This window comes from Sceloporus occidentalis, unplaced genomic scaffold, assembly GCF_023333645.1.
Source record: "Sceloporus occidentalis isolate IW3139 unplaced genomic scaffold, rSceOcc1.0.p SCAF_8, whole genome shotgun sequence".
NCBI lineage: Eukaryota > Metazoa > Chordata > Lepidosauria > Squamata > Phrynosomatidae > Sceloporus > Sceloporus occidentalis.
In genome coordinates, this window is record NW_028316988.1 from 54,718,006 (window position 1) to 54,726,755 (window position 8,750).

The 8,750-nt window shown below is 47.2% G+C and overlaps 1 protein-coding gene across 1 annotated transcript; it reads right to left on the reverse strand.

The window, feature by feature from the left end:
• Positions 1-1,372: 1,372 nt before the first annotated feature.
• LOC149308950 (ADP/ATP translocase 2) lies at positions 1,373-7,755 on the reverse strand. The gene is made up of 4 exons (XM_089536763.1): positions 7,471-7,755; positions 4,113-4,599; positions 3,841-3,981; positions 1,373-1,764 (listed from the first exon to the last, which is right to left on the reverse strand). Exons 1-4 carry the CDS (start codon positions 7,579-7,581, stop codon positions 1,607-1,609), a joined length of 897 nt encoding a protein of 298 aa, XP_089392889.1. The 5' UTR covers positions 7,582-7,755; the 3' UTR covers positions 1,373-1,606.
• Positions 7,756-8,750: the final 995 nt, after the last annotated feature.

The following is an 8,750-nucleotide window of genomic DNA, read 5'->3' on the forward strand; positions in this document are numbered from 1 at the left end:
GCTTCCACAGAGCATGATCAGAGTATATCTGGTTCTCCTTAAGAGCAGGAATACCAGTGGATCCCTAATGTCTTTGGAAATGAAAACCTGCTTTCTTGTAAATGTGTTGATAAAGCTAGTTTGCCCGAATGTTACTTTCTGGGATTCTGGCAAGAGTGGCCCCAAAAGAAACTTTTTCTAAAATCTGGTCTGACCATGATTTGTCAGGGAGCCAGAGGAGATGGTTAGCACCCAGCAACTGTTAGTTCTTTCCTGGCTCCTTGTTCCAACCAGCCTTAACCACTGTTCTCCAAGTCTCTTGGCAAAGGTTATTTTCACAGTGCTAAAAACCAAATAACTGAATTGCTATTAGTCAGCCCCAAAGTCTTTGGATAAGTAACCGCAAGGTACTTCTCCCATTTTTGGCTACTGAGCACAAAATAGTAACTTCTCCCATTGATTCAAGAGAGTCTCTGCAGGCTTCACTTAGTCTCCATAACATTCTCACATTGAAAGGCAGATTGTTGCTGTCCTGGGTGAACCTGAGAGTGCATCTATATTGTAGAAATAATACAGTTTGATACCACTTTTAACTGGCATGGATCCATCCTACAGACTCCTGGGATTTGTCATTTTGGGAGCCACCAGGACTTTTTGGCAGAGGCGGCTAAAGACCTTGTAAAATTGCAAAGATATAACATTATCTTCATCTCAAAGTATTTGCTGGGAACTCCTGGCGTTACTGAAAGCCTTTTAATCCCCACTCCCTAGGTCAGTTTAAATTAGGGCCCATACAGACAGGGCAAAATAAAGCTGCTTTGGGTCACTTTGGAGGTATGCTGTTTAAATGGTGCATGCGTCCCAAGAGGCCAGAAGCTGTGCCGAAGTTGCACTCCAGTCCTTAGGAATGGACCATGGCTTTGGCGCGGCTTCCGGCCTCTTAGAACGCATGCGTCATTTAAACATCACACTTCCAAAGTGGCTCAAAGCTTTATTTTGTCCTGTCTTTATTTTGGGCTCTTAGCTCAGTACTTTTTGAAATCAAATGTATCATTACTTGCTGTGTTTCTACTCTCTCAGGACTTGATTCTGGGAGCTGTAGGCCAAAGAAGTAACTTTTCCAAGCTCTGCAAAGATGCCTCAAAAACTGAAGACACCTGTTTAATTGTGCACACTGAAAATAGACAGAATATTAGTTTTCCCAAATGAGGAGTATATCCTGGAAGCATCCCTGACAAAATAACCACTTGATTTATGAAGATTCAAGGTGCAAAGTGTATCTAATCTTTTAAATTTATCAATTTGGCAAAGCAGGACTAGCTTTTCTTCCACCGCTGAAGCACAGGACAAGATATTCAAGACGGGGAGAAGCAGCACAAGTGGGTTCCAGAGATGTTTTTTTAATTTTATTTTTATTTCTCTCAAACTTATTTTAACAGGAGTGACTGAATAAAAATGAAGTTTGAGTCCCATTGTCAGGGGAATGACTCAATAAACAGATCAGGCAAAGCAGAACTGTGGTCCCTTTGCCAACCAGCGGAAACCTCAGTGGAAACTGATAAATAGTTTTGACGCAGTCCATGAATATTACACCGTTAAGTGCCATCCGCAGGCACAGGGAAGGAGCTTATGTGTATTTCTTGATTTCATCATACAAGACTAGGACAAAAGCACCCCCCATTCCTCGGAGGACGTTGGACCACGCACCCTTGAAGAAAGCCTTGCCACCTTCATCACGGGCAATCTTCTTCCAGCAGTCAATTGTACCAGAATACATGATGTCGGCTGGGGAAAAAGGAGAGAGAAACAAATTGGGAATGGGAGGCAAATAATGCTTTTCGGGCCTTCTGAACCCTTCCCTGGTTGTACTCTGCTCCCAGATCTATTAAGACTTATGTAGTACTAGTGCTTCTGGGGCTTTAAAAGTTATGACGGTAATACCTTGCTCCAAGAAGCTTCCAATATAAAATTCAATATAGAGGAAATTAAGGAAAGGTTGACAGAAGATATTATACACTCTTGTCTTTAGGTAAATTATTGGAATAGGGGTTGTCTCCACAAGTTGGAAATTCTATTCAACACAACAGTTGGTGTGCTGCATAGATTATTTTTCTGCAAAGGAACTGATTGGCTGGACGTTTTAACTTTTCCAGTTATTCCAAGTATTGATGTAGAGAAGAAGAGACACAGACAAGAAAACTTTTGCCTGTGTTGCATGAATGAAGAATATAACGCAGGGGGTTGGCTAGATGAACTTAAGGTATGCTTCAGTTCTGTAACTGTTCCATATGTATTTAATACTAAGTCTAAACAGGATTATAAGACTGGAAAGATCACAAATTCAAAATGTATTTAAGGATGATGTAACTCAGTGTTTCTTAGGCTGATATATAAGACTGGCATTTTTTGTTCCTTGTTAACTTTTTTCCTGGAAACTCAATGTGGGCCAGCAGCCAATGATTCACAGATTGATATCAGTCCAAAGACCAGCACTTTGACCAGCGCTGACTTAGCTCACTGTCCCTTCATGACACAGGAGTATGTATCACTTTAAAGCTGATTTTCCAAGAATAGACTAAGCAAACATCCCATGTGTGTGTACTCAAAAGCAAGTCCAATTGAAGCCTACTTCAGGTGAGGTCAAAAAGGCAGACTTAAGGGAACCATCCTAATTTCCTAAGGTTCAGTTTATTCTTATGGAGGGAGACATTTTGCACTTTCATTTGTACATTCCCCTGAAATTTCCTGTTTCTCTGTAGTTTTGAAATCATTATCTTGGGCATTAAAAATGGCTCAATCAGCAAGTAAGAGGCACAGTTTTTGCATGTGGTCATTCTAACTGAGGCCACATCTGCATTGCAGAAATAATTCAGTTTGGCACCACTTTAACTGCCACGGCTCAATGCTATGGAATTCTGGGATTTGCAGTTTCGTGAGACATTTAGCCTCCTCTGTCTGAGAGCTCTGGTACTACAACAAACTACAAGTCCCAGGATACCACAGCATTAAGCCTTGGCAGCAAAAGCAGTGTCAAACTGCATTATTTTTGCAGCGCAGATGAGGCCTGAGTCTGATATATACACAACCCACAAAGGATGATTTATAGTCTTTTCAGTCTAGATTTTCCTAAGCCAATCCTCCGGTCTTGCCGGAAAGAACTTCCTCTCCATATACCTCAGCATACATTGCAAAGTGCAGTACAGCATTTGAAATTCTGTGGGCCTCCAGATACTGCTGGCCTAAAACTGCCATCATCCCTGATCACTGCCCATGCTGGATGGAGTTAATGGGTATGGCAATCCAACATAAGCAGAGTATCCATGCCAGGCATAACCACAGCTAGAATGTTATCAGCTTTTAACAGAAAAGATTCTAAGTATCATCTCCACTTTGGAGACACCATGCAATGGAAGTCAGGCTATCTGGTTGATACTGTAGCTGCATCTGCCACTGCAGATCCTGAACTAAGCAGAATGACCTCCGAGGCTAAATGACTTCCAGGATCCCTTTAAAATGTATGGGATTTTGGCCATTTTCAACTCACAACGACGAGTCAGATGAACAGACTCTCATCTGACTCTGGCCCAAGGAATATGTTCTTATTCTTATTTTCTTATATCCCGCCTTTCTCCCAACATAGGGACTCAAATCATGACAAGCCTAATCTACACAAAGAATGGCAATGTAAAGTTCCTTGGATGACAACTCCAGGACCCCCCCCCCCCCAGGTAGGATGATGGGAATTGTCATTAGAAAAAGACCAAGCTCTAATTTCATACAGGGACATCTTATTGTCAGTGGGACTCCATGGATGTAGTGCACTTTCTGTGGCCCTTCCAGCAGGGAATGTGAGATACATACCACCTCTGCGCCCAGACTGCATCATCATACGCCGCCGGACTGTATCAAAAGGATAAGAGGTCAGGCCAGCAACTGCAGTAACTGTCTGAGCAATCATCCAGCTGATCAAGATGTGGGTATTCTTTGGGTCTGGAAGCATTCCTGTGAAGTAAAAGAAATTAGGAAGAAGAGTCACAAAGCCATTCTTGGGCACCATCATTTTGAGCATTAGCTGAGAAACCAAAAGTACTGAAACACTGCTGTTTAAGAAAAAATGCCCCAAAGGGTTTTACCTTTTGCAGTATCATAGATGCCAAAGTAAGCAGCTCTGTAGATGATGATGCCCTGGACAGAGACGTTGAAGCCCTGGTAGAGACCCCGGAGGCCGTCCGACTTGAAGATCTTGACCAGACAGTCACCAAGCCCTTTGAACTCTCGTTCTGCTCCGGCTTTCCCTACGTCGGCCGCCAGACGTGTTCGGGCAAAGTCGAGCGGGTAGACGAAGCAAAGCGATGTGGCCCCAGCAGCCCCACCGGATGCCAAGTTGCCGGCAAAATAGCGCCAGAACTGGGTTCTTTTGTCGACGCCACCCAAAAAGATCTGCTTGTATTTGTCTTTGAAAGCAAAGTTGAGGGCCTGAGTGGGGAAATATCTGATCACGTTGGCCAAATTGCCGCGCCAGAAAGACAGGAAGCCTTGCTCCTTGGGGATCCGGACCACACAGTCCATGATGCCCTTGTATTGTTTGTCTGCTGTGATCTGCATGCTGGCATGTTGCACCTGCCAAGATAGAAGAGGTGGAATTAAGTGGGGCTACATCATTCAGGGCCCTTCCCGCACCTCGCTTTAACAAACCTACGTGGTCAAATGATGCAGCAAAAAATGGAAATTTAGTGGTGGGGAACAAGTAGCAGAGAAAGAAATTCATATGAGAGATTATCAAATCACTACAAAACCTATTAAGTCATGCTTTGAAGCTGGCAGTGGTCCAACCAAGCACTGTGTATGCCACTTCTCTCTTTCTCCTCTGGAGAACTATGTGCTTGAGTTCAAAGATCAGATTTCCGTTTTTTCTTGCTGGGAAAGACCTCAAGGGTTCTTGCTTCTGTCTGCTCTATCAGAAAGAGACCTTGAATGCCCCCGTGTCCTTCATATGCATGCCTGACATTGGCCTAGGGAAGAGTGGCCCACTTTCATGCCTACTTTTTCAGACAAGAATCATTGTCTTTGAAGAACACAAAAGTAAGAGTGGCACCTCTCGATGTGGAACACAGACTTCCCAAGACAATACTAGGCTTTTAAGCAGGGATTCAGATTTATGGGATTAAAAAGGCAGATTTTAAAATATACACCTTTATTATGCCCAAAGTGTTTCAAGTCTGCCTCCTAAGCAGGCCCCCATTTTATTTGGCTTTCTGCAGGATCACCAGACAATGATCTTAATCCAGCCAGTGATAACGAATTCATTGCAAGGTGACCTCTCTTCCAAGCCGCTCATGTCCATCCAGATCAGAGCTTTGGCAACCTAAGTTTTTGGACCACAACTCCCAATATCCCTCAGACATTATAGCCAGTGGAGCTGCAATAGTCTACATCATGGCCAGATCAGAGCTTTGGCAATCTATGTTTATGGACTACGGCTCCCAGAATCCCTCAAATTCCAGTATCCAATGGAGCTGTAACAGTCTGAAAGGTTAACTTTTCCAAGCTCTGATTTGGATGATGGAGTCTCAATGCCCATTCTGGTCCCAGGGAGTCCCTAGGTCCCTTCTCTGCAGCAAGTTTTACCGGCAGATTTGGAAGGCCCCAATCCAGAGTCCACATCCTCAGATATTTGGGGGGTTGCCAATATGGTTCCCCCTTGCCTTTGCTTCCTGGACTGACTGGCTACAGGCCCCTTCTTACCGGATCCGGGAGTGGAAGCCATGTGGCCTTCCAGATGGTGTTGGACTGCAACCTCAGTATTTCTTCCTTTCCAGGCTGCTGGGCCTTGCAGCCCAGCAATATCCAGAGGGCTATCTGGTTCCCACCCTCCACTAAAGCCTGTTGGGCTCCTGTCTGGCACCTGGTTGGTCACTCTGGGGGACAGACAGCTAGACTAGAAAGCTCTGACAACTATGTCCTTCTTTTCAAATCCAGATATCCCCCCTCCAACCCACAATAGCTTGGGAACTGCCAGGTTGCTGCCTGGCAGGGATTCTGGGGGTTGCAGTCCAAAAAAAGTAATCACTTCAACTCTGATTCTGGGAGCTGTAGTACCAAAAAAAGTAAATCACTTTAACTCTGCTTCTCCATTTTTTGGGAAAGCACCATGCGACCTTGACAGGCCTTTCCCTCTCATGCCAAGGTGCTCTATTTAGGATACATGCATTTTTAAAATCCCATTTTGAGCTTTTCCAAGCTCATGTTTGTAGCATGCTGATTTCCTCTTATCAAGGGCACCATCCACTGACCCCAGGGCCCTTTCCATTGCCCTTTCATTGCTCCTGGCTTAGCCGCCCTTCAAGGTCACCACCGGATTCCATGTCTGTTTGCCGAGCTCCGCTCTGGTGTCTCTCACACCAGCAACTGTTCCCAGAATTCCACAGCATGGAGCCGTGGTGGCCAATGTGGTGTCAAACCAGGTGATTCCTGCAGTGCGGCTGCAGCTTTTGCCTGGGGAGCCATTCTCCAGGATGCCACTGGGTTGGGTGCCAGATGGGCCTCTGGCACCTCCGCCTGCCCAGCCACTAATCCTGGGCAAGGCTGGGATTGGCATCATAAGCAGAACGAGTTCGCTCCAGCCCTGGCACCTCCTCTGCTGCCACTTTGGACCCCCATTAGAAGAAAGGACTGGGCCCCAGAAAAGGATGGAGAAGGCCAAGCATCCTGCATCACCTCTGGGGCTTGATCCTGGATGCCAAGGCAAGGCAAGGCCCTGATCCACTGAAGCCTCAAGGAGACCCTCTCCTTGCGCAAAGACACTGGGGTCCAAGGCAGGGGGAGACCAGGTGTCCTCCTTTTCCAGGACATGTCCTCCATTCAGGGTGCTCATGTGTCCTCACTGCCAAGGAGGGTGAAATGTAGGACCTGCCAGGAAACATGGAGGACAGCCCCACACCCAAAAAAATAAATCAATGCTGGAAACACTCACTGGAATCCCTCCTGGAATGGAAAGGGAGGACGTGTCCGGGGGGAAAAAAGGAGGACGCTTGGTCACCTCTACCTCCCTTTCAACCTTGTGTCCCTAAACCGTCCTCCATTTTGAGCAAGTCAAAGAAGCAAGGATGGCTCTTTCGAGGAGTGTGGCGCTGGGCGATGTGTGGGCCTTGTCCTCCATGTATTGCTGGGATGTCCTCCATTGGACAAGGCCTGGTAGAGATCGACTCCTTTGGTAGGCCTGATCTAGGCTGCTGGGCCTTGGATCTCCTTGGGGCGACCTTGAGAGGGAGGAGGGCGACCTTTAAAAAGGAACAAAGGACCCCTCCTTGGCTGACCCTAGGAAACTACATCTCTCTAAGCAAAGAGGAAGGAAGGAGGGCCTTTTTAGGCACAAAAAGGAGCCTTTCTCTGGCACAAAGGAAGGCCTTCCACGCCTTTGGGATGCTCCCCCCCACACTTCCCCCTCTCCCTCCGCACTAGATCTCCCATTTCCAAACCACATCCTTTTACCTGGAGCAGGAGCTTGACCCTTTCGATGGGAGCCACCGCCGTTTTGGAGATGGCGGCTGCCACGCCGCCAGCCAAGAAATCCTTCAGGAAAGAGATGGCTTGGTCAGTCATGGCGATGCTGCTGATGCTGATGCTGCTGATGCTGATGCTGCTGGGGAAACAAAGGGAGGACCAAGGATGCAGATCAGACGCAAAAGGGGCCTGGATCCAACGGGGAGCGAGGGAGAGAGAGGAGAGAGGAAAGCCAAGGACGAGGCTGCCGGCTCAATGAGGGCGAGCGCCTGAAATGGCCGGTTCTTATAGGGCTCCTCCTGGGCACAAGCCCTTCCCTGGGCCCTGATTGGCTCCGACGGCAGGAAGGGAAGGAGGGAGGGACCCGAGAGAAGACTGCTGCTGCTGCTGCTGCAAAGGGAAGGAAGGAGGGAGCCCACTCTCCCCAGAGCCCAATGGCAAAGGACCGGCCTTCATTTCCCAGCCTGGCCAGGGATCTTCTCCAGGACCCCTCCTCCATTTCAGGCACCAGGGGTCCTACTTTTCCAGACCTGCCCTCCATTTCACCAAGGCTCCTACTTTTCCAGGACCTGCCCTTCCTTTCAACCTTCTGTCTAGCAGGAATGCCAAAGGTCCTCCATTTTGAGCCAGGCTAAGTGGCATGCATGAATAATTACTTCTATTGACTGTCCTACATTTTGTCCTCTGACCAGCCATGTCCTCCTTTTCCAGGACCTGCCCTCCATTTCAACCTTCTGTCCAGGAGGCAGTTCCAAAAGGTCCTCCATTTTGAGTATGCTAAGAAGCATGAGCGAATATTTCTAGGAGCATATCAAGCTTTTCTTTGGTCCTGGCCTCCGTTTTTCTAGAATGTCCTATGTTTCTGCAGGGCCTTGTCCTCCATTGCAATGAGGACTCACCCTGCATATGGTTGGATTGTGGGCAAGTGGGGAGGCAATAAGGTTGCCTAGACTACGGCAAGAGTTGTTGCTGTTGTTGTGTGCTTTCAAGATGAATCTGGGGTTTTCCTGACAAGACTGTGTTCAGCGGAGGTTTGCCTTCCCTTGAGATTGAGAGAGTGTAACTCCCAGGGCTAGTCAGTGGGGGGTTTAAGTGGCCAAGCCAGGATTCGAACCCTGGTCTCCAGAGTTGTAGTCCAATGCTCAAACCACTAGGCCATGCTGGCTCTAATGGAAGGAAAATGGAAAGGGCCAGGCGAGTAGGGTGTGTGTGTGTGTGTATATGACACACACAGAGAGCCATGCAGGGGGTTCCTAAGAAAACCTTTG

Coding starts and splice junctions, on each gene's coding strand:
- LOC149308950 (XM_089536763.1), bottom strand. CDS start 7,581: ATGACTGACCAAGCCATCTCTTTCCTGAAGGATTTCTTGGCTGGCGGC. Junction 3,982..4,112: donor CATCTATGATACTGCAAAAG/GTAAAACCCTTT, acceptor TTTACTTCACAG/GAATGCTTCCAGACCCAAAG. Junction 1,765..3,840: donor GCAGTCTGGGCGCAGAGGTG/GTATGTATCTCA, acceptor CTTTTTCCCCAG/CCGACATCATGTATTCTGGT.